At 37.9% G+C, this 25,531-nt stretch overlaps 1 protein-coding gene across 4 annotated transcripts in view; it reads left to right on the top strand.

Moving 5' to 3' along the window:
- LOC117414694 (tetraspanin-11-like) overlaps positions 1-19,944 on the top strand; it is a 48,940-nt gene extending 28,996 nt beyond the window's left edge. Inside the window, exons 6-9 of one of the 4 annotated variants that reach the window (XM_034024459.3) lie at positions 1,876-2,034; positions 2,422-2,508; positions 11,268-11,349; positions 13,483-14,239. In XM_034024459.3, coding sequence (XP_033880350.1) covers positions 1,876-2,034; positions 2,422-2,508; positions 11,268-11,345 — 324 coding nt within the window. In that variant the 3' untranslated portion in view covers positions 11,346-11,349; positions 13,483-14,239. Of the gene's footprint in view, positions 1-1,875; positions 2,035-2,421; positions 2,509-11,267; positions 11,350-13,482; positions 14,240-19,544 lie in introns of those variants that run through there. The other 3 variants (XM_059027558.1, XM_034024458.3, XM_034024460.3) reach the window with 3 other exon arrangements.
- The last annotated feature ends 5,587 nt before the right edge of the window (positions 19,945-25,531 follow it).

Raw genomic sequence — 25,531 nt, 5'->3', positions numbered from 1 at the left:
ACAGACACTTCTCCCGATAGTGAGTGCTCTTGTGCAGGTGTGGTGAAAGACAAACAGTTCATGAAACAGTGGTGTAGTGTAATCCGGGTTTGGTGCTAGCTTGTAGCGACAGCTCCCGGCTAGTGCTTAGCTGTCTAACAAAGACAAATGACAAACAGTTAGCACATCAAACAAAACACGAAACTCTCACGATAATTAATTACGCCTGTTTCCTTTTTGGTCAAACCTCGTAACCACATCAAAGGAACAGATTACATCGTCACATCCCCAATTATACCCTTGGTCAAGCCCCCTGCGATAGCTAGTTCAGTCACGTCTCCTCCAATCCATGACTGACACATCGCGTACCACTTTAGAGCGATGACGTCGGGCATTGTGACTCCGCCCCCTTCCTGGCTGGCTGGCTGGCTGGCTTCCGACTGACCCTGAAATGAACTGCCAGACCAACCAGTACGAAACACTCTGTTCTTGTTAAACAGCGCCCTCACAGATCGGAAGGGGGATTGTTGACTAGGATGCATTCGCTGTCTGTCACAACATGTCAAATATTTGTTTGCATATTCTGATATTTGTCCCAGTATTACTACATATAAGGAAGAGTGAACCCTTATCAAATGCCTTCTGTTATCTCAAACCTAGTCAGATCTATAAAGCCTGCATTGTCACTGAGAATAAAGCTGTGTTCTACACTGGAAACCTGGTGAAAGCTTTTCAAACTTGTTTGTCAAGTGCTCCATTATATCTAATGGATGCAGCTAAAAGCCTGGTATGTTTTTTTGTTTTAAATCTGCTATAATGATCTGAGTGTCTTTAAAGACAGTGTATTAGTGCATGCATTGACTGTGCTGTGTTGAGCTATATGGCTAACAGGCAGAACCTTTTAATGCATCATGCAGACACACAGATAATGCATTGGTGATCAGAAATTGTATTGTTTTTCAGCTAGGTAAAGTCGGTTTGTCTATATTACCAGTGAGCTTTGCACACAAATAACTTACTGCCATGACTAAATCATTTACATTGTAAACAGGTGCACATAGTAGATGAGACAGATTGAATGCATGATGAAAATGTAGGTTGTATATTAAATGCATTTATACAATAAATTATTCATTGGTATGGATAAGAAATATCACAGTTAATTTTAAGGCCTATATTCAACTACTTCTTCACTTGTACAGTAAATCTTTCTCTGTTTCAGTCATTACATCCTGTTTTTTGTTTAAAGCATCCCTACTATATATCCTACAGTATATAGCTGTTACATCCAGTGGAGGTGTTATAGTGCAGTTAACGGTTATGCTCTGGAAGGCCGGCTGCACTTTGAGAGTGGGTGTGCTTGAGAGCTATATTGAGGCCACAAGGATGCTTTAAATTTCTGAAACTGTGTTGGCTACAGTCACTTTAAGATAACTCTGATATTTCATTCCCTTACCATGTTGACCTTTTAAGGTGCATGTTATACACCAAGAATTGTGTCTTGTATAGGCTTTCAAACCAATGCTGAAAGATACCACCTGTATAGGACTGGCTGTGGACAGCAGACTCCTTCTGCCCTGTAAGAGGTACAGTAGTTCTCCAGAGCAGTGATGAGATTAGACTGGCAAAGCTTTAGTGCCTGTGGCCTTACTGCCCTTTGAAATGAGGCCGCCTGTCTCCAGTCCTGCCAGCAGATCAATATTTCACAAGCTCTACATTCATCACTAATTAAATTTGGAAAAAAAAAAGGATGTCTGCCGTCATTTGTCCTCGCTGATTAAGTTGGATTGTTAAACAGCTGTGTTTTTGCAGTGCTGTTCTCTTGTTTTTGTTCCCGAAACTCCCACTTCCAGTTTATTCCTTTATTTAATTGTTGTTCTTACTGTTCTACTCTAGTTCAAATGCTGTGGCAGCAACCACTCGTCTGACTGGCAGTACAGCGTTTACATCAGCTCACAGGAGGCTGGTGATCGAGTGGTGCCTGACAGCTGCTGCAAAACAATAACACTTCAGTGTGGACAGAGAGACCATCCGTCCAACATCTACAAGGTGGAGGTAAGCTAGTCGCTGGTGTGTGTCTGACAGTGATCTGGAGGAGAGGCCCAGGGGAAAGTGTGCACAGGAGACCTTGACAGTGGTTTCTGCTCAAGTTTCTCTCAGAAAGAAAAAACCTTGGATGCGAAGTTTTGATTATATGGGACTTTCTTGACATTAAGATAATAGCTCAGATTTGTAGGAACAGAACCCATGACTACTCAGAAAGTCAGAATGAGTTCAAGCGCCATAAAACAGAACGGGAAACTGCAGTATAGGTGTCATTAACCCATTATGTAAACCTGGTTTCTGTTGGCTTTTAAAACAGCCGAAGATTATATTCTACAGTATTGTATAAACTGTCTTAAAGGTTATTTGTTTTTGGTAATGTGGCACTGTTCCTTGCAGGGGGGCTGTATAACCAAACTGGAACAATTTCTAGCCAATCACCTTCTGATTATTGGGGCTGTGGGAATCGGAGTAGCTTGTCTCCAGGTGAGTCTGATAGTAACCCTGACATAAATGTTTTGTTGGAAATGTTGAACATTATGGGTCACGGATGGGGGGACTAAAACATGACAGTCAAAGGACTTCCTCCGGGCTTAAAGGCAGATTGTAATACTGTAAGTATCTCCTCCTGGTACAATATACTGTTGTTAACGGTTGTTTCAAGATAATAAACTTAATGTACCTTGTTACTGCTGTGTATTGGAAAGCATTTGGCAAGGAAATAAGGTGCACATGTTAAACCAGAATAGTTCTTGATGAAAACCCTCAGGGTAGAAGGATTTATGTAGCCTGGACACGGAAATAAGGACGTAAAGAGTTAATGATGAATATGCCATTGCCAGGGGAACATGTAGACATGTGATCAATTATAAAGAAAAACAAGTGAAACAAAATGTCTAACGTCTCGTCAATCCTGGAAAAAAACTAAATAAGCAAATATACTTCACTTTAGCTATAATGCAGATGGTTGGTCCTTGCCTTAATTGTGACAGAAGAGACGAGTCATTTACAATTTATCCTGAATGCCTCCACCGCTCCAATTATTTATTTAACTCAAGGATGTTTCTCACCAGATGGTTCGCATCAGGTCCAGTATATTCGAATGTGATGGAAGGAAGTTCATTAAAAAGAGACTTTTTACAGTAAACCAGAAATGGAAACAGCAGAACCAATTCACTTCAAGTAATAAGTTAAACAAACACAAATACTAGCCAGTGCCCTGCATAATACTGACATTTTGAATGAAACCGAACCAAATTACTATACCAAATTAACTATCACCACTGAACTACAGTACTGCCCATGCATTTTGCAGCTGAAATCCCATAGACATTACTTAAACTCTGCCCTGGCTAAATTCCCTTTACCCAGACTGATTCTCTATTGCCCGCCCTACTCCTGAGGTAACCACTGTAAATAAGATTTTCTTCTCATTTACCTGATAATAAAAAAAGGCTGAAACAAAACCTGGTTTCGTATGCGGTAGAGTTAATAAATAGGAGGCTGCAGCTTACAGCAACATGATATTGTACATTCATAAGGCCCACGAGGGGTTAATTATCTGTCTGGGTTTTTTGCTGACGTTTATAAATCAGACTTTGTTCCTTTGGTTCATTAACATCACTAGAAGCCCTGGAGTGAGAAACTGTCTTGTATCTCCCTTGCAGTCATGTATTATTCTCTTTGTAAACATAGCAGTGTGGCAGGGTGGAAGCCCTGCCAGTGTGTGTTTGTGTGGGGACTATTGGGTTGGCAGGGAGGGGGTTAAATTTCTCCCTGTCAAAACACGTGCGAATGTGGCTGGAGCTGACAATTGAATACATGATTGAATAATTACAGGTATATAAAATAGGTGTTCACGGGTTTAAAGAATTAGAGAATTAATGTTGGTGATAGAGGTGGAGGTTTGTGTTTGTGTTCTGTGCTGTGCTGTCCCGTCTAATGTTTACATTTGTGACTTTTTGTAAACCCTTTTGTTTTGGCCCTTGTGTTGTTTGTTTTGTCAAGTGTATTTTGTTTACTGTTTTCTGTGTTATTTTTGTGAATAAAGTGCGCATTAGCGCATTTAACTGTGTCTGAGCCTCTCTCCCTGCAAATACCATCTGGGCTGTGACGCTACCGCACCACAAGCTGTCATGAGAAAAAAAAGTTAGATAACTCTCACCACAGCTGGTAAAGCCAGGCGTAAACTGTTTAAAAGTAACCGCTATGCATGTTTCTCTTCTACTAGTATCCCAGCACACCCAGCTCCATAAGATCAAGTCCAGTGCTGTGCTGTTTTGTGTTGTTCTCAAACTCCCCCACTGCATCTTGCTGCACTTAAAATAACTCTTACATTAGCTTGCCAAGTGAGTTAGTTCATTTTATTCCTCTAGGATTAGAGAATTAAGTCTCTAAATTTAGGTTTAAAGACTTTTAATGACTGAAATGTGTTTATCATTAGTGTTGAGTCAACTGAAGCTGTTTAGAAATTCTTGCCTCATGATAAGTATAATTCATTTTTGTGTCATGTTTTGTGAGAGGAATTAGAGGCAAAATCAGTTTTTTGTCCCATTTAGCATCCAAGGCTATTCTTATACACTCTAGATTGTATTTGTTATATTAGTTTGACTACATAAGTCATTTTTCTGTGCATTAACAGTCCCTTTCAGCATACTGTAGTCATTTAAATCCCTCACCAACACCACCCATATTTTGAAGTGCTGAATTAAGTTTTTTCCAGAAATTTCTAGAGAACAAGTTAACTGAATACTTATTCAAACTACTGAAACATTTCCAATATTTTGAGATTAAATACCAACAGTAAAGTATGTGAACCAATATTGATTTCAGACAATATAGTTGTTTATTTTTTTAACTTTGAAAATAATGTCTAAGCAACCACTAAAGCAAAGGAAAAAATTGTATTGACCAGTGAAGTAAGGCTCTTCACAAAGAAAGCTGTAGTGTAGGAATATTACAAAAAAGCTCTTGTGAAAATGTGTTATTTGAGCTCTTATTTCACTGGTCAATACAGTTATTTTGTTTTCTACCAGATTTCCAACAAATACCTTATACATTTAAAAAAAATTACATTAGATACAGGAATTACTAAATTATGAACAGTAAATATCTCTGTAACTCAGAAAAGCTCCAAAAATAGTTGGCTAGTACACCACTTAATCTGGCAATTTCGCGTCTAAATGTAATTCCTTCCTAATTCCTTTCCTTAGTTGCGAATGATAAAATACAAAAAAAAAGGCTTACTAAATATTTTTGGAAAGTTTGTAGTGTTTTAAAGAAGAAACGTTTGCATTTCTTCACAATCTAGGCAGTTAAAGAACTTTTTGGTGGTTGGCTCAGACTTATGACTAGTACTGTATGCACAGTACATGTATACAGTAGCTAGCTAGTGTTCATACATTGCTGAGCCAGAATGATATACTGTAGAGATTTGTAGGATCTTGTTAAGGTGACAGTCCACCAGTCTGTGTAAACTCTGTAATTGATAAATCTCTGTATTTATTTCTTTTTACTTGTCCGTACGGTTCTCAATTACCTGGTTAATGACATTACCCATTAGCTGGATTTCTAATGTAAATATGAGCTTGATTTCACTAAAAGATGCGTTAAATCTTGGTAATCAGTGGGTACTTAGATTAATAAACAGCACTCATTATAAAGTGTTACAGGTATCTGTGTTTATTCTTCTGGGGCATTTCATAATGACTCACTATTAGTCTTTCTTTCCTAATCTCCTTAATAAATATAGTTTGGAAGTGTAATACAGTATGATTGTATATGGAAAGAAAGGCAATGTGTGCTGCTTAAGAGAAAAAGGAGTAAAGAAAATGCCTTGTAGCTTGTTATGCTTGGGGATCGGAGTAGAGTGGGTGTAGATGGGTATTTAATATTGATAAAAGAATCTCTCTGGATTGGCATTATCTTTATGCTGCGGGCAGTAGTTTATGAACAACATTAAATATTGAGTTAAATCCCCTTTACTATATCAAGCGAAGCAATGCCACTGTGATCTTGTAATTGTTTGATTTGATGAAGTTTTTTGGTAAAACCCTTGTTTTACATGAAAAACCTTACACTGTACCGGTAGAATTAAATATTAATGACACTATACTAAAGCAGTGGTGTGGCACTAAAATTCATTTTGGTGCAACAATTATATTTATTATTGTGTCCCAAAATGGGCAAACGTGTTCCAGAAGAAGAAAACGACTACCAAGCGTGACTCAGTCAGACAACCCGCACTTAAGGTTAGAGCTATGTAAAAAAAAAAAGTGTTTCCAGGAATTCATATGCTTTAATTTGCTGTGAGTTCATTTATTAAATGTGTTGCCCTGTGTTAGTATTCTAGTATGAAGACTCTTGCTTTGTTGTTTTTAGTTTTTTTGACTGATATCACTATGTAACACAATTTTTGTTCCTGGGTAGTAAGTGTTATTTCCTAATTGCTTATGCCTCAAAAGTATAGAAAATGGCTGTTATTCCCCACAAACTTTGCTTTTGTGACCAGGACAGTGATATTTTGAAATGTACCTATTTCCAATGAGAAAACGGGCGAATTTGTGTCTTTTCGTTCACATAAAGTCAGAAAAAAACAACATATGAATCCAAATTAACATGTATTTATACTAAAGTAATACAAAAATGACTACAAAAGATTTAGAAGTGAGTAGTTTTTCAAGATTTACGATTATACTGTAAATCACTTTCACGAATCAGCCCCCAAATGTAGTCTCCCATCATATTCTCGTTATACTGTCCTTGGTAGCGGCGTTCAAAGTCCAGTATATCCTGGTGGAAACGCTCGCCTTGCTGCTCCGAGTACGCTCCCATGTTCTCCTTGAATTTATCAAGATGAGCATCAAGGATATGGACTTTGAGGGACATCCTACAGCCCATTGTGCCGTAGTTCTTCACCAGAGTCTCAACCAGCTCCACATAGTTTTCGGCCTTGTGATTGCCCAGGAAGCCCCGAACCACTGCGACAAAGCTGTTCCAAGCCGCTTTCTCCTTACTAGTGAGCTTCTTGGGGAATTCATTGCACTCCAGGATCTTCTTTATCTGTGGTTCAACGAAGACACCGGCTTTGACCTTTGCCTCAGACAGCTTAGGGAAGAAGTCTTGAAGGTACTTGAAGGCTGCCGACTCCTTATCTAGAGCTCTGACAAATTGTTTCATAAGGCTCAATTTGATGTGCAGTGGTGGCATCAGCACCTTCCGGGGGTCCACCAGTGGCTCCCACTTGACGTTGTTCCTCCCCACAGAGAACTCGGTCCGCTGTGGCCAGTCCCGCCTGTGGTAGTGCGCCTTGGTGTCCCTGCTGTCCCAAAGGCAAAGATAGCAGGGAAACTTGGTAAAACCGCCTTGGAGACCCATCAGGAATGCCACCATTTTGAAGTCTCCTATGACCTTGATGCCATCTCAGAAAAATGCAGATATGTATCCACTTAGGCAGCTGGAACTAAACTGAACTGGTGGGCTTAAGGCCCCTGTATTTATACTACTATTTATATTACTGGAAAGTTCTAGAAAGTTCTAGAAGTTACTCCAAGTTTACTCAGCACTGAATCTATCTGGAATGTTCTGGAAAATAGGTAAATTTCAAAATATCACTGTCCTGGTCACAAAAGCAAAGTTTGTGGGGAATAATAGCCATTTTCTATACTTTTGAGGCAGAAGCAATTAGGAAATAACACTTACTACCCAGGAACCAAAAAAAATTGTTACACAGTGTATTTTATGTTTTAAAAGCTTTTTTTTTTTTTTTGTGAATTCTGAGTGGCCCAGGGGTATGTGTGTGGTGGTTGTAGAGTCTTTAAGTCTTTTTAGAGTATGTGTGTGGTGGTAGAGTATGTGTGTGGTGGTAGAGTATGTGTGTGGTGGTAGAGTATGTGTGTGGTGGTTGTTAAGTCTTTGTAGAGTTCACAGTGATCTGCAGTGTAAGCTGTTCAGAGTTCCTCAGTGCAGCCAGCCATGCTGGTGCTGTTTTGTGGTACATTTAGTTAAGTGGATTTGCAGCGCTGGCTTTGCCTCTCCTTTGATGTATTATTCAATGATGTGTTGTTGCTCGTTTCTCCATTTTGTGTCTTTTTTTCCTGTTTCCAGGAGCGTGCAGATCTCCAAACCTATTTGATGCCACGGTACATAAAACGCTATGCCCCCTAATGGGTAAAAAAAATAAAATAAAATATTAATACAATGTAAAAGAAAACACTTTTGTAGTGAGATTTCAGATGGGATATGGAGGGGTTGCATGTCTTGTATATACAGTTTCAGAAGACAAATAACTGTTTATTATTATTATTATTATTATTATTATTATTGTTTTTGTTGTTTTTATACATTTAAAATGTGTGTTCATCCTGCCATGAATGAAATACATTAGAGAATTAACCAGGGTTTTTATCATGCGCACTAAATCAGGTTTGAAAACTGTGTCCTGCGCCCAGGGGTTAAGAGCGTCCCTTGTTTAGGTACATTATTAAACTGCCCAGGAGCGAGGAATTTGAGCTGTCAGGATCCTGCTGAATCTGATCACAGAAAGAATACAGAGCAAGTACACACATGTCCGAGGAGCATGACAGAGACATTTCACATCTTCCATGACCACTACAGTCCCCATGTCTCAGTCTAATTGTTTGTGGTGAACAATGTATTCTTCATTACAGTCTTGCACAAACTGTGTGACATATTAATGACTGAATAGATTAACATCGCTTGCGACACCTTCCAGCACCTTGTGGAGTCTGTGCCACATCATGTCAAGGTTGTGATCAGGGCAAACGGTGACTAATCTCAATATTAGGTACAGGTCTTTATATAGTGGACAGACAGCTAGGCGTCTATGGCCATAACAATTCTACATTATATGTCTATCTGTACCCCAAGCAATGACTTAATGAATCACAAGGCTCAAAGAATGTTATGCTTATTCCATTTGGTTTTATGAAAACATGATTTTATGACTGTATCATGTTACGTTGTGAGGAGAAATGTCAGACAAAGGGTAAGTCTGTTTTTGAAGAGCGTTTTTTTTTTCTTTTTTTTTTCTCTAAACAAGCTGGTTTAGTAATGATTAACATCTATCCTCCTCTAAGCTTTATTAAATCTTGAAACGTTTGTTACTTGCTATTCAGTTCCAGCTCCAGTAGTCTGGTTAGTATATTTAAAAACTGCAGTGTTAAAAAATGATGATAATTGTAAACTAAATGGAACAGGTGGAGGTTATAAATTACAATTGTAAATGCTCTGGAAGCAAAAAAAGAAAATATTTTTCAAGACCGCTTATGTACAGCAGATCTCTTCAACATGAGCTTAATGAAATACATAGAAAACCTCTTGAAGTGGTTGTATCTAACAAGTAATTCCATAAATCGTACCTGTCATGCACTTCTATTCGCTATATATCTTACTGTAAAAGTCTGAATATTGGGGAATCTTAAGAGTTACTGGTAAATGTTGATATTTACTAAGCAAAATGGTAAATGTCCAAAATAAACATGTTAATGCTATACTTTGGACATTTACCAGTAAATCTCAAGAGTATGCAGAAATAAATATTTTTAGGCTTGGCAGAATTTGATTTTTATTTTGTAAGAATTTCGACGGATAATATCAATGTTTATTTTTAAGCATATATTTAGAATTTTATCGATTTAAATTTTCAGGATTGAAACACTGCATGTTTGTTTTTTTTTCTAAATAAAGACATACACAAATACATGTAACCTTTATTTCTTGACATACTTCATCAAATTCATTTTTAACATGTGATAATACATTTACATATACCGCAAGGTTTCCTGGCGCCAGTGTAATATGAAAAACCGCACGGTTTACCGCTTTCTGCTAAAGCTCCCAGTGTAATCAGACCTTAATTCTTCATCCTTTCAGACATTTATTTTCAAGATCGTAAGATTAACCGGTAAATGTTTCAAAAGCCATCTAATTCTTCACCATTTCAGACATTTACCACCTTATTTGGGTACTGGTAAAACATAAGATTGACCAAATTCTGACTTTTACCATAAATGTACAGTACATTTCAAATATTCAGTTTTTTTTTTTTTTTTTTTTTTTTTTTTAAATTTAGTCGTTGCCAATTAGTTTTTTATTATTTTCTCCTCAATTTGAAATGCCCAATTATTTTATTATGCTCAGCTCACCGCTACCACCCCTGCGCTGACTCGGGAGGGGCGAAGATGAACACACGCTGTCCTCCGAAGCGAGTGCCGTCAGCCGCCCGCTTCTTTACACACTGCGAACTCACCGTGCAGCCGCCTCAGAGCTACAGCGTCGGAGGACAATGCAGCTCTGGGCAGCTTACAGGCAAGCCCGCAGGCGCCCGGCCAGACTACAGGGGTCGCTGGTGCGCGGTGAGCCGAGGACACCCCGGCCGACCTAACCCTCCCTCCCCCTGGGCGACGCTCGGCCAATTGAGCGCCGCCCCCTGGAAGCTCCCGTCCACGGTCGGCTGTGGAATAGCCTGGACTCGAACCAGCGACGTCCAGGCTATAGAGCGCATCCTGCACTCTAGCGAGTGCTTTTACTGGATGCGCCACTCGGGAGCCCCAAATATTCTGTTTTGAAAGAAAAAACATGTTCAAGCAAACATGTCTTTTCATTAAAAAAAAAGATACCTGGTACAACACTAGGATAAATAATTCTCTGTTTGCATGTCTTGCTTTCAGCCAGTCTTGCACTTCAGTGACCATTTCACCTGGAGAGTAAATTGGCCCCACCCCTTCAACAATGCTTCAGATGCTTCACTGATAGACCTTTTCTCAGTTGCCTCATCCCTGGCCCGGCAGGGTTTTGGTTTAAAGTTGCTACGGAATAATTACAGAAGTCACCACGGAAATCAAAATCAAGTGGAGATTATTGTCTTGATCCAAGTTTTAACAACGAAATGAACTATCAAGGGGAGACAGGCATGTTGCTTGTTTAATTTATCTGAAAATACAGTATCCTGCTTGGGTTTGTTGTTGAATGAATGGCATAACAATGTATCCTGAGCAAGGTGTGTAGCTCACTAGTTAACTGATGAAGAAGCAGGTGCAAAAATGATTGCTGACTTCATTCAAAAACGTGAGGTAATGACATTTGGAGAGCTTCATGTGGAGTTACAGAAAGCTGAAGCAGTTTCCACACTGTGTTTTTGCAATATGTATTTCTCTTTAAACAGCGAAGTAACCCCTGTGTCTGTCTGTGTGCACACTAAACTAGTTTCACTTGTCCTGTGCTAGTTGGCGGGAGCAGCCCTGACTGCCTGTTTTATCTATCAGCTCTATAAAGAAGAGGAAGAAGAGTTCTCTGACATGTGATTGGGTAGCCTCTCTCTCATTCTGATCCGCAGTGCATGCTGCTTGTCTTGGCTGTACATGCTGTTTTCTGCTGCCGCTCAATTAGGCTAATTGCATTGTGAGGCTAACTGGCTTTGCAGCTTATATGTAAGAATAATGTGTGAAATGCAAACTGCTTTCAATTAAAAACGTGAGTAGAGATATGCTTCTAATACATGCTGAATGATGCATGACTGAAAAGATTTGTGTTTGTGTATATCAGCCAATAGAGATTTGTAACAACTGAACAGATACATTTTTTTACATAAAGCAGAGTGATATTTCTTAATATTATCATCATCGTCATTTTGTAAATGCATGGAAGAATCACTGGTACAAGTTAGTCATTGGACCAGGTTCCTAAAACGCTTAGGAAATTTAGTGCTAAAGGTTGACAACACCTTCCCAGATTTCGACATTCCACTTCAGTGGCGTCTGTGTATTCGACATATGCGGACACCCTGTCAGACCTTATTGCATACATTCCAGCATTCAGTGTAAGAATGGAGCAGGGTCATTTCAGAGAAGTACTGGGCATGTTGCATTCTAACAACTACTACCAGTCTTGTACTAGTACAAGTCTTGATCAGATCTATGAGCTTAGATTTTCGTGGACGAAGCCTGAGATTGGGTCATGTTCAAATTTTCTAGGATTCTATCCAGTGACCACAGGATCAGGAAGTCCATTGTTTAAGAGAGACTGAAGCAATTTACACTAGTCTCCTCAGTTACTTTATATTCTTGACTAATCTGGGTGTCCTTATGTTAACAGACCACTCAAGATTGGTAGAACCAACTCATTACTTTGCTGTTTCATGTGCTGTGTGTATCCCTGCACAATATTTTTTAACACTAAGGGGATTGTTTTGAGGCTTTTCGTATGTTCTGGATCAGGTTTGGAGTAAAAGCAATACCTTTTTGTCAGCTGAAAAACCAGGGTAGTGTAACAAACAGAAATCAAATATCCAATCCATTGAAATTGCTGCTGTTTTCATGTTTACTGTGTAGACATGCTCATTGTTTGAAACAGTTTGAAACAGTTGCATGGATATACAGCACAGGAGACAGTTGTAGTAAGTGTTTTAAACGCAATAACCTTGATTTGTAAAGACAAAGTCAGACTTCAGTGCAAAAATATATACTTACTTTAGATGTAATTCTCAAGAGTGCTCTTTTTGAAGCAAAGACAACATCTCAGAGATAATTGAGCTTCATGATACCAACAAAAAAAAAAAAAATACTATCAACAAGACTTTTATTCTGAGAAAATGTATCTCTGCTTTGCACTTCAAAATCACAGAAAAATGCAAAATCAATCTGAACTGCTTATCAGAGCTTGACTACTTTCATCATTTCAGCAGAAAAAGAAAGATGACCGAATTAACGTTAACATTTTTATGTTGCAGTTTTTAATGAGAATAATATCATTTTGCATCTTCACCAAACTTTTATTATACGCTCCGAGCCTCCTATAGACATTTTGAAATGCATTTGGCTGTAATCCGGTAAGCTCTCAATCGTATATAAATATTTGTAACATTTTATTAGTATTGCTTGACTGTATGTACAGCTGTAAAGTTTTGCATCACCTAGAATTTTAGGATTGAGACATAATTTCAAACAAAAACTATGTATTATATATGAACATAATTTAGATATTTTAGTTAACATCATGTAATCAAAGAAACTACAAAATGATATCACAAAAGTCTACCGGAAGCCATAATAATAGTACAGTATTTAATGTTAATTTAATGTGTAAGTTTTTTTTGTTAAGTGTATGGAAAACTTAAGCGGTATGTAGTTCAATATGTTAACGTAATATTATTCTGCAGGTTTCATTCGACCTAATGAATCAAAATGAGTTCATTCTATTGGGTAATGCAAAACTTTTGGCCTTAGCTGCACATGCACCTGTTTAAGAATCTGAACAGCAGTGGGTCTAAATACAGCTGTTTCCCCCCTTGGGTGATTAATTGACCCTCTTACTAACATCACTTAATGCAATACAAAGTGGTTTGTGATAGAGCTGGTTAAAGGGTGGGGATGTTTAGATCACCCCATTGATACTCGAATGCTTTCGGTGTGACTGATACGTATTTCCCATATTATTTTACAGATCTGTGGAATGATCTTTACTTTTTGCCTGTATAGAAGAATTAAAATGGACCCGTACTGACGACTCCTGTACAACCACAAGCCGGGGATAAACTGATGCCTGCTTTTAATCTCAACAACAATCTTTACTCTTTGTGTTTTAGGACGTGCCTGCATGGTTGATCATATTGAAACATTCTGCTCTAGAGCAGTTGCTTCTGAACATTTTTTTTTAAAGCCTGGTTTTCAAAGTATCCTCCCAAGAACAAAAAAAACAAGTATTTTTATTAAAGTGTCAAGACATCTGGGAATGTTACAGACAGTAAGATGTCACTGAATTGAAAATATGCTGCTTACCTCGCTTGATGTATTTTAATTCTATCTTGCAGATTGTATTCGGTTCAGTATTGTACAAGCAAGTTTATAAGGCATTGTTTATAACTAATGCTTTTCTAACATTCTTTTAAGATTTTCTAATTATGTTTTTGTAGTTCGTTCAAGGACAGCATTGTCTAATTGACACTGCTTGCTATGAGGAGGTTCATAGAGCATTGCTTGTCCCAGTTACTGACCAGCACCCTGCACTCTAAGGTGCTAGCTGTGCCCCTCTCTCACACATTCGGGGCACTGACAGCGGTTACAGATAATTCAACAATTCCATTAATCTTACTTGTTGTGTAAATTCACTATGTAGGTACCATATCATTGTGTAGTTTTGAAAGAAACACATGTTAAAGCGAATGTGTTTTTTAATTTTAAAAATATATCTAAAAAAAGTTCTCAGTTTGAGTGCCTTACTTTCATGCAATCGCTGCTTCTTGTACTTCCGGGGTCATTTCACTCCAGAATTGTTAGAGATTAAAAATATTAAACACTGCTCAGTGGGACTGATACGTGACACTTCAGTTCTATGCCTACCATTTAAGCCGTTTATTTGGAAGAATGTACGTTAGCTCAAGATGGCACATACCTTATTGCATTATGCATTATGGAAAAAGCAGGACACAATAGTGTATGTGATGCAAAAGTCTAACTTTTTGGGGTTCATGTTAAAATGATTCAGCTTATGAAAAATACGCTTTTTGGGGGTGATGTATCGAGTTTACGCCGGCCTTAAAAATCATGACACTTAGCAAGTTAAGGCCATGTTAGCTCCGCCAAAATGCGCTCCACCATGCAATGCGCTCCGCCACTCATTAGCCATGCACTTTAAGGCGTGTCAAGCCTTAATTACATGCATGGGCAAATTGTAGATGGGGCTCATTTGGAAATGAAGTCTGTGATATTAAAATGAAATTTATGAAGTGACAGAACAGCTGCGCCTGCTCTAAAAGGGTCCACAAATAAGTCAGATTTCAAATTGATCTTATTGGGGCACAAAGAAAAAGTCAGAAAGCAGCTGATAGGAAAGCATTATGGCAGCAGTGATAACGTATTTCTTACAGTGGAAAGTGCAGGCTCCTAACCTTCCTGAACAACCCAGGAACAGAGGGAGAGTGCTGAGAAGAAGGGAGAGTATTTAGGGTCTGCATTACCCTTTTTGTTCTCCCTGAGGATGAAATTATAGCTCAATACTGGCTATTTCATTGTGTACAATTGTTTGTATTCGTCGTATAATAAACATCTTGGTTCATTAAGTTATCCTCTTCGTTATGTGTATGTGTATAATAATAATATAATATAAAGTCAAGACACTTAGTCAAAATGGGTCATTTCTGCCTCTCCAGATTAGCTACCCAGACTTTAGTGGGTTAAAACCTGTACATTTTATTTAAAACACAGGTTAGCCCATTTAGAAGTGTCATTTCTGCCTCGTCAATTGACCTACCTATTGTTCAATTGATGTAGCCCATTTGGAGGGGAGGCACAATTTTTCAGATTAGTCTGTTAATCTCTGCTACCGGTAGCCCATTTTGAGCACCGTTGAAGCACATTTAAGCATTTAAATGTGGCAGCTTACGACGTGCCACATTTACACGATCGATCGATCTTGATACATGTCCCCCTTTATGGTCAGTGATGCCTTCAAGCAGATATTCCATAAGACCCAGAATAGAGATGGTCGCGTGAAGTTTTTTTTTAAATTTCTTATGGTGTGGTTTTGATTGTTCTTGTTTTCATGGTAGTTAAAGTGTAGCATACAGATTGAACAATGTTCAGATTCCACAGCTAAAAGTACTTTGTCACTTAAGGCTGAGAGCACTGCCCGCAAACCGTTTTAAAGTTTTATTTTCCTAGCTGTCACGGGGACAGACCTGATTCACACCCTTTGGAGAGATAGATCTGTGTGGGGATTCAGTTAAGTTGCCTTTCAGCCTCCAATTCAAATCCAGTTCTATTTTCAGAGCCTCATGTGGGCTATGTTCTCCCTCACTTGCTAATAATGTAATAATCATTTATTTAAGGTGAGGAAGTTAGAAGTACTGTAATTAAGTTAATGGATATTATGAAGCCAATCGTGATTCTGCATACACATAATTAAGCAATTCCTAAATGTATTAGCTGATTGCCTCCCCAATGAGGTTTAATGTTTGCTGAAAGTGTTTCACAGGTAAGACTTTGCTGCTAAATGTGTAATGAGTTGGATTATTGTATCTCGGTGTGTGTGTATATATTAAAAAAATAACAACTGAAGAGCTCAGTGAAACAGCATTTCAGATTGTTCCTTTGTATTCCGTGTTTCTTGATGATTCAAGTGTAGGTGTCATCCCCTCGGGGATGAAGACCTTGTTTAGTTTGAATTCTGTTATTTCTTGTTTATTTTTCATGTTTTTTGTGTGTTTTTTTTTATATAGTTGATTGATATATTATTCATAGATAATGTAGACCACTTGACTCTTTCTCAGGCAATGCTGTGGATCCAGACTTTCATTTTCACATGTGAATGAGAGAAACTTGACTATAATCATTTTTTAAAGCCTTGCAAATAGCTTGTCCTGGTTTATGTTTAACAGGTTTAATGTGAGGGGGGGAGTAACCAGGGTGCACCAGAAACATACTAAACTTCTGGAAGCTTTGAAAAGTCATCTATTTTTAAATTAAAATAGACATTTGTCCTGAGTTTTCCTTCATTTATACGTAAAACCTACAGCATTGATCAGGTTACAGGTCAGTGATAATGAAATACAAGGTAAACAGCGACCCCTGCTGGAAAAGGTTTGAAATGTCAGAATGGCCAATCCAGTATTAAGCAATAGTTATATGTGGTAAATGAGGGAGTTAAAGAATCTTGAAACTCTTGACCTTGTCATTAACACTTGTTAATGTTAACATATTGTCTGTTGGTGTTTTGTCTGCATCTTCGGCTCAGGACTCGTAAGTGCCTCAGTTGTCTAGTAGGTATTGTCCACCCAAAGTAGGAGCAAATATTTTTAAACTATTAATTTTCAAATTAAATGCCAGCTTTTTTCCACCCATATTTGGAGTACTGCAGATGGAATCTTACCCATCTCTATTAATGTTACAGTGCTCCTGCTTCATAGCACTCTTTGTTAATTATAAGGGCCTGCGGGCCTACTTTAGGAGAGCATTCTCTTGTAGGTGCTTTTCATCCACAAGATGAGGTTATTTGAGCTGACAGGTTAATAAACATCTCATATAACAGCATTTGATTGGTTGCTGCTCTTGATCACCTTATTGGTTTTATTGGATTTAATGATTTCATTTCTCTTGCATGCTTTTCTTTATCATTTTCTGGGGTGTGGGGCTGAGGGGGGGTCTGACATTCATGATACACAGTAAGTATATAAGCATTTGCTTTAGTTTATCTGGCATTTTCAAGATTGAGGTGCTTTGGCAATAGTGGTACACCACCTCATTTAATCAAGCTCTAAATATACAGTCACAATCAGTAATTTAATATGTAGTTACTTTAGCCACTAACAAACGAAAACATGCTGTCAATCCCTGGACCTGTTTCATGTTAGAAAAATATCAGCATACATTTTAATTATAATTAATTTGATTATGTTTGAAGTGGTGTATCTCTGCAGCCACTGCACAAAATATGATGACATTTACTGAGCAGCGTAACTACACTATGGGAAACAAGTCCTACATTATTTGCAGAAGCTAATGGATATACTAGAGTAACAGTGATGTTAAGTGTTCAATTGGGATCACAATGTTCTCTGTGCAGGTTTGTGCACAATTAGGAAAACTATTATCTCAACAGCTGCTGTGTTAGTAGAGTCCCCCTAACCTGCCATAGTCAATAATTTGATCATTTAAAGCAAAACACAACATACTTCTTGTAAGAACAGTAATACCTGGTTGGAATAAAAACCAAAGAAATATGTTTTTCTTTTTTAGCATTAATTGTTGAATTTCCAAGGTCTAAGTGAATCCAGTTGTTACTTTTCTCAATAGAATCCTGATATGTACATCTATAACTCTGCATAGAATGTTAATTGTGTTGCTTGTTAGGTATGACTAAGATCTGTCATAAAACATGCTATACCAATACAGGTTATATATTAACACTTGAATTGTGTAAGACCGATCTAAATACTGCCACTGTTTAAATTTAGAAAATAGGACCAATACCAGTGTTTTACCTACTTTTAAAGTACACTGAAGACTCACTGCACTAGAGACTCACAGATATGGTTGGTTTTCACAAACTACTCTTCCATTTAAGATTTAAATGGTGACGTAATTTCGATCTGCCATCGTTTATGTCAATTGAATAGACCACTGTATGTTTTCATAGCTATGATGTTAGTGTGATCAGTCTTACATTTCTATATAAGAGTAAAGAAAACTTTTACATGATAGAAAAAAGAGGTGTAGCCTCAAGAAATTGGCTCAATTGCTTCCCCTAAAAAATAGATTATTAAATGTACTGGCTAGGAATAAATACGTTACATTCATCAGACACTGCCCTTGCACACTGTGCATACTTAGAATTAGTTCTTGATAACTTCCAAATACTGTGATGGCAGTAACCACTTTCAAAAGAAAGTATTAAGCGCTCGAACAAAAGGTTTATTCTAGCATCTGCATTAACTAACCAAGAGAGATTGCAAGATGTGTAACTCATATCAAATTCTAAAATGTATTATTACTCAATTTGGCTATTTTGGCAACAAATACTAAATAAATACCTCCCGATGTGTTTTGTGAGATGTAAATATATCAGTGTGCTCAGTAAACTGACATTTATATTTTAGAATCTTCTTTTTACTTCTTGAGGATGTTGTGCTATTTAATCCAAGATTCATAATTTCAAATGTAAACATTTTAGGATTTTCATTGCAACTATATATATATATATATATATATATATATATATATATATATATATATATATATATATATATATCTCAACTAGAACTTTTATTTATCAAAACATTTAAAAACACAATATTTGGGTTCCCGAGTGACTTGCATGATAATGGCATGGCCCTATGCTGTGCAGTATGAGTCATACAGTCACGGGACCACGAAGGTAAGGGGACATACAGTCACAGGACCATTAAAAAGGTAAGGGGACAATAGAAAATGAATGTGATTTGACGCCAATCTTTAAGCTGGTTCAAGGTTTTCAAGGTTACTTTATCATGTTCGGTTAAACTCAGGTAGACTCTATAATCAATTAACAGACAGTGTAAGCTAACTTGTGCAAACTGTTCTGGATAGATTTATCACTTCCTAGATTGCTTATGTTACCAGTCATCTGCAGTACAGAAACAGTTTGCTGTTTAGTCTGCATTTCTCTGAAAAGAAAAGGAATGTATCTTCTAGTATGTTATCGTCTAAAGATTTAAGAGGACCACCCACTTCCCAAATCCCAGAAAAAGTAGCACCATTTATCAGGGGGCTGGGATTCAAGCTGATGTTTGACCTTATGTAGAACCAGAGGTATCGAAATGAGTGGAGTTTATCTTTCTGGTGCACACTACTGTATATCAAACAATCCATTAATCCACACTGCTGTCTAATGTGAACTGGACCCCTAACATCTCTCACCAGTGTTTGAATGTCTGTTTATATGAACTTGTCCCCTACGCAGTACGGGGCGGGGGATGATTATATTGTGCATTGAGTATTATAAACCATCTATGATATTTATTTTTTTCAAAGCCTCCATGTCTTCAGAGCTTAAGAAGACATCCGAATGTCCAGTACCCAGCTTCGGGATGCCTGTGCCAGTGGAGTAATGTCAGCCCAGCAAAGACAATCAGTCTGACAATGTCACTGTGGCATGTGTGGTCTCTCAGTGACTGTACTAAGGCTGGCTTGAATAAACCTGGATCTTGGTGAAGATAAGTGTTTGTTCAGATTTTTAATTTACAATCCTAGGACCTGTGCTACAGTACTGCTGAAAAAACACTGATAATCATGTTTGCTGGTTTCACTAGTCGAACAGAAAAGTGACAGTCGACATCAGAAACTGGGAGTCTACTAATCGCAAGTTGTGATGATAAAATAATCGTGAAGAATGCCAGAATAAACGAGATGCTTGAACTCAAAAGGTTCTTAAATCGTGTTTTATTTATTTATTTTTTAAGTTGTGTCATGTAAGTGTTAGACAAAAAATGAACACCTGCCATAACCATTGTTCCAATTGAGGGGGGCACTCTGCAGTTAAAGCTGTTCTCCAGAATGGCCCATTAGAAATGTATTTGTAATAGGGAAGTGCATCTTTTATGTCTGAGATGCTGTTTGAATAAGAGATTAATCAGTTAGGTTTGGAATACTCCATTCACATAAAAGCCTGTGTTTCCATTGCTAGCAACAGTCTTGACTTGCATCATACAGTGTGCACGCATAGTTCACTTTTGATGCATGACAAAAACAAACACAACTAACAATGCACATGTTTAAAGCACATAGGAAAGGATCTATACCAGGCTACACTGCAGCACACATAGCCTTTATATCTGTTATTGTTTTTTTTTAATTGCACTGGTACCAAAGCAAGTGCTTCTCTGCTTAGTAAGATGAATATAATCATCAAGAATGCAATTTGTAATATTTGACTTTGGGTCAAATATAGGGTGACAACATAACCACATGGTGTAACAATTCTCCTTGCATTATGCACGCTCCAGGAGGGAAACTGCATGGCTTAATGTAGGGAGGAACAACTGCCTTATTGGCAGCTTAATGGAATTAGTATTCAGTTCAGAAATATGCCAGCTAGCGCACGCTCCAGTGATAAAGCAATCAGACACAACCCTGCTGCCTTTGTGCTCTTTATAAATAGCAAAATCACATTTAGAATTGTAAATTGTGAGGTGAATCGGGCTGTTTTTCCAAATGTGCCCAGGCAATTATGTTTGCAATGGTATATGAAACATCAAATAAACATTATGGTGCACCATAATTGCAGTTGGTGTGCACGTTCATGATTTCTGTACTTGCTATTGCAATTGTATTCATTATCGCGCAAAATAGTGGGCATATTATGGCACACTATGGTAATCAGAATGACTATGCAATGTGTATAGTAATGCATGATAATATATTTAAATGAGGCACCCGTCTCTGAATAATGAGATGAGCTTTATTCACACTGTATTTACTAAAGGGCGATAATTGTAACGTGCACCTTAAAGTGAGCAAACGTGTTTGTTTGGAAACCAGACTTTAACCACTGATAGGTGCACTATTTAAACCTATTTTTCTGGGCTGAAATCTATCTGGTATCATGGAGGCATTACTTGCACTAAAGTTTTTTATACAGAGCAGTGAAATGTACCTGTAAATAACAGGTTATATTACGCATGAATCAGATTTATAATTTTTAGATTTTATTTTATAGTTCATTCCATTGGTACAAATAATATAGTGGTTAAATAAAACACTGGACCAAACAAGGTATTATAATTTAAAACAAACTCCACTAGAATGTTGAACTCCTCTGCGTGCAGTTTTAGTTTGTGTTGCCTCTGCCTGTCCCCTGCGGAGGGCTGCGTCTGTTGCTCATTTTCAGTCAATGTAAGCCACCTTCACCTTTCACAATAAGCCAATGACCAAAAGATATGTCTGGACTGCTGGGGCTTTTTATATCACAGTGGCCATGGGTAAGTCTTGGACATTATCGTGCACATTGTCTACATTGCCATCAGACAGCCTGTCACATGCTCCTAAGGCAAATATACATTTAATTGTTCTTTCCCAGAGGTGGTCTAGCCTATTATTGAAATCTAGTTGTTTCTTATAGTGTCCATAGGGCCAATTATTACATTAAAATTGAAGAAAATTTTAATAATTGCCAAACCAGTCTGTGACCTCAGGTAAATGCAAGGGTGCTATTGTGATTATAAGTCAATGAAAATACTGAATGTTAGTACAGTGTAGGTACCTTCGTTTTTTGGGGGGTGATGCAGTCTTTTATCACCAGAGGTTAACAATGATTATCTTGCAGGTTTCTCGCCCATTGACCTGTAAGTATGCCAGTTGATAACTGATTATATGACCTTCACAGAACATTTGCAAAGTGGATTTGTCATTCAAGGCCCTCGTGCAAAGGCACATGAGATGTTTTCTGAGAGGAACAGAACAACTGTAACAACAAACAAAAAGCGAGAAGCAGCTTAGTTGCTGGAAGGAGCAGTTAAGATGAGTATGTCTTGCTAGTCTTACACCATTACAGTTAGTTTATTCATCTTTATGCTTCCTTGAAAACAGGGCTCTCAGGGTGAAAGTGGCATCGTTTCCCTATGCGGTTTGAAGACTAGGTGTAAACAAGATGACACTGTCTAGGTACTGTAGCACTGATCACATGAAGACATATACTGTGTTTCTGTAAAAGTGAATGATAGTCTGTCAGCACAAAGCTGACCGACAGAACGTGTGGACAAACGTTTGTATATCAATTTCAATGATGGTAATGTACCCAACCTAATGTTCATATACTTTATACTTTTCCAGAACTCATAGTTTTTACTCAAGAGGAGCAATGAGGGTTGACCACATCATCAATACACACACACACATATATATATATATATATATATATATAATTTTTTTATTTTTTTTTAAACTATACTAACATTATTTGTCTGGGTCATCTATAACATGAGAAAAGTTTGGTTAGAATTCAGCAAAATGAGAAATTTTGACTACCTTCAACAACATTGTCACCTTGTGGAGCTGGAGTGTCACAGCTCTTCTTTTACCTGTGCTTGACACACCTACCTTGAACCCTTTTCTACATCACAAGTCAATTATGTATCATCATAAACCACAAATGGTGGAAACGCTTCCCCAGAATTTGGTCCACTTGAGCTGGAATGACCCAGTACCCCTTACAGACATCCACCCTTTATCAATGAATGAATATGCAAGGGTGGTGTGTTACAGTACCCTGTGTAGTTTTTTGAACAGTAGGATCTTCAGTATGTAGTAATAATAACTTTTGTAAAATCTGTTTCTGTTATGTAATGGCCTCAGCTTCTCTTAACTGCCTCTCAATTGCATTAGCCACCAGCTGAAGCAAATGCAAGGATCACATACCTGAGCTTTGCGTTAACAAGGTGCCTTAATATATGTTTCCATCCTTGCAGCCTGGTATATTTTTACACAGGGATAGCTACAGGGAGACAATAGATGTTATTGTTTGCAGAAGTTCTTATGCCTCACAGGGAAAAGAAAGATAATATGAAAAGGACATGTGGCCACTAGAGCATACGGTATAAACTGGTTGCCAGCGTTTAATGTTTCACAGCAAATCCTGTAATTTGGCATTGATTCTTACTGGTATTCAGTAATTGAGATCTCAACTCAATGGCCCTGAATATCAAAGCTTTTCCAACCGTTGGGGAGGGCTTTTGTGGCGGGGTTTTAACTTTCCAACTGTTTTTCATGTTCCGTGCAAAAATAAAAAATGGTCGCAAAACCCCAATTCAGACAGTATGAGGAATGTTATGCAAATGAAGTGGGTACCTAGCACCCTGGGGTGTCATGCGCCAGTATCACTCACAGCCGTGTCGTTCTTTCCCACGGCTATTTGTATGATACAGTAAAGCATACATATTTGCAAGCTTTTTATTCATTCTCTCTCTCTCTCTCTCTCTCTCTCTCTCTCTCTCTCTCTCTCTCTCTCTCTCTCTCTCTCTCTCTCTCTCTCTCTCTCTCTCTCTCTCTCTCTCTCTCTCTCTCTCTCTCTCTCTCTCTCTCTCTCTCTCTCTCTCTCTCTCTATATATATATATATGTATATATATTGTAGCGTGCACGGGTGAAAGCAGCACCAGGGCTGGTAGGTGACGTAATCACACACAGAGACATAAGCCCGATATACGCTCCTTCCAAATGAGCCGGTTATTTTGTAGAGCGGTATCGGCGCTATGCTTTTGTGCGAGAGGTCCCGGGTTCGCGCCCGCCCTTCTCCGCCTGTGTGTGGCCCCTGCCTGCGGGAACCGAGATCGCTACAATATATATATATATATATATATATATATATATATATATATATATATATATATATATCAATCAATAAAGTTGTGACTTGTGGTCCTTAAAATCACAGGCTCGAACCCTGTTATTGGAAAGTATTTCAACAAAAGTACTGCTCTGATAATAATTATAGTAATTAATGCCTTACTGTGAAAATCAATTGAGTTTGTGTTTTACATGAATATGAAATTCACATTTTAAATAATTACACTTAACCATCCTTGCAGATGGTTAAAAAAAACAAAAAAAAAACCAACAAACAAAAACCTGTAAAACGCTCCAGTTACATCTGCTGTAAAACTTGGATGATCACGATTAGGAAAGTGAAATTGGAACGTTTCTGTAATATCATTCTAAAATCATACAAAGTCGTTACAAACGCCCTTTAGTAGGTTGTTATGATACGTGATATCCAACATATTAGCATAGACCTTCCTTAATTATCATGCTCGTTCAGAGTGTGTTGTAAACCCGTGTTAGAATAAAAAAAGGACAGCGTCAAATATTTTATTTAAAAGGAATAATTGCGCTACTAGCATGTTACCTCTATTTTTGTTGTATAGCGATTGTTTAATCAAACATGAATGTGCCATTTCCGCAAAATATATTATATAATACTATTGCAAACACGAAACGGTAATGAGAAAGTGTTGAGCGAGAATTAGAGTACATGCTGAAACTTACTACGCTATAGAGACCGATGAAAAGCTGGGGGAAAACATTCTCTATTTATCTCCATTAGTTCAAATGCTGTCTTGTCAGCTATAACCTGATTGAGCCAATCTGTGAGGTTTTTAACCAGTTACATATCATATGGTTTGCATTGTCTAGGCCACTGTTTGCTTCCAACTCTAAGTGATCTCACAGTAAGGCACAGAATCCACCTACAGTATTCATTATAAATAAATATTTAAAACAGAACCCACCCACTCAAAAGTACTGGTGTCATTGCAGGTAGGTGGAAGAGATCACTTCGAGTTGTCAGTCATTTTTTTTTACACTCAAGCTTTTATAGCCCCTAACTAGCTATTGTTCTGCTTGCAAAGTGAGATGCAAAGTAACAAATTCACAGCATGCCCCTTTATTTTACAATCCAAAATAATTCCATGCAATCACAAAACATTAAAAATGCACATACATGTGCCTGCCTGCTCACTGTCAAAATGATGTATTACTTTTGAAAAAGAAAAAAAAATGGCAGAAATGAGGTGTGAGGTTTGGGCATGTCTTTGTCACCATTCCTCAGGCATCCTATAATAACATTTAAAAAGCAAATAAAATAAACACTGCTGCATAGACATTCTACTGCCTGTCAGTCGTGAATCATGGCTCTATTCCCCGACTACTTTTTGATCCTTGTTAAAGCCTGTTTGATCCTGGCACCAGTCTCCTGATCTGTTTTGGCTTGCCTGACCTGTCTGAATGTAAAACATCTTTCTCTTGCTGAAACCACTGATCTACTCATTTGATACATTTATTGGGTTTTTTTTTTTTTGCATAGCGAGGCCTTTAACTGTACCTGCTTTAGTTGGCGACAGCTCTTAGAAGCTAAGCAAGGTTGAGAATGGATGTAAAATATCCAAGGAATATCACTAATGCTGTTAGTGGCTCAGTAAGGGGATCTTTCCACTGGATTAATGTTCCAGCTTGGGGATCCTGTACTGTA

The sequence above is a fragment of the Acipenser ruthenus genome, chromosome 7 (genome assembly GCF_902713425.1).
Source record: "Acipenser ruthenus chromosome 7, fAciRut3.2 maternal haplotype, whole genome shotgun sequence".
NCBI classification, from domain to species: domain Eukaryota; kingdom Metazoa; phylum Chordata; class Actinopteri; order Acipenseriformes; family Acipenseridae; genus Acipenser; species Acipenser ruthenus.
Note: the sequence above shows the minus strand (reverse complement) of the source record. Positions and strands in the feature narration are given on the sequence as shown.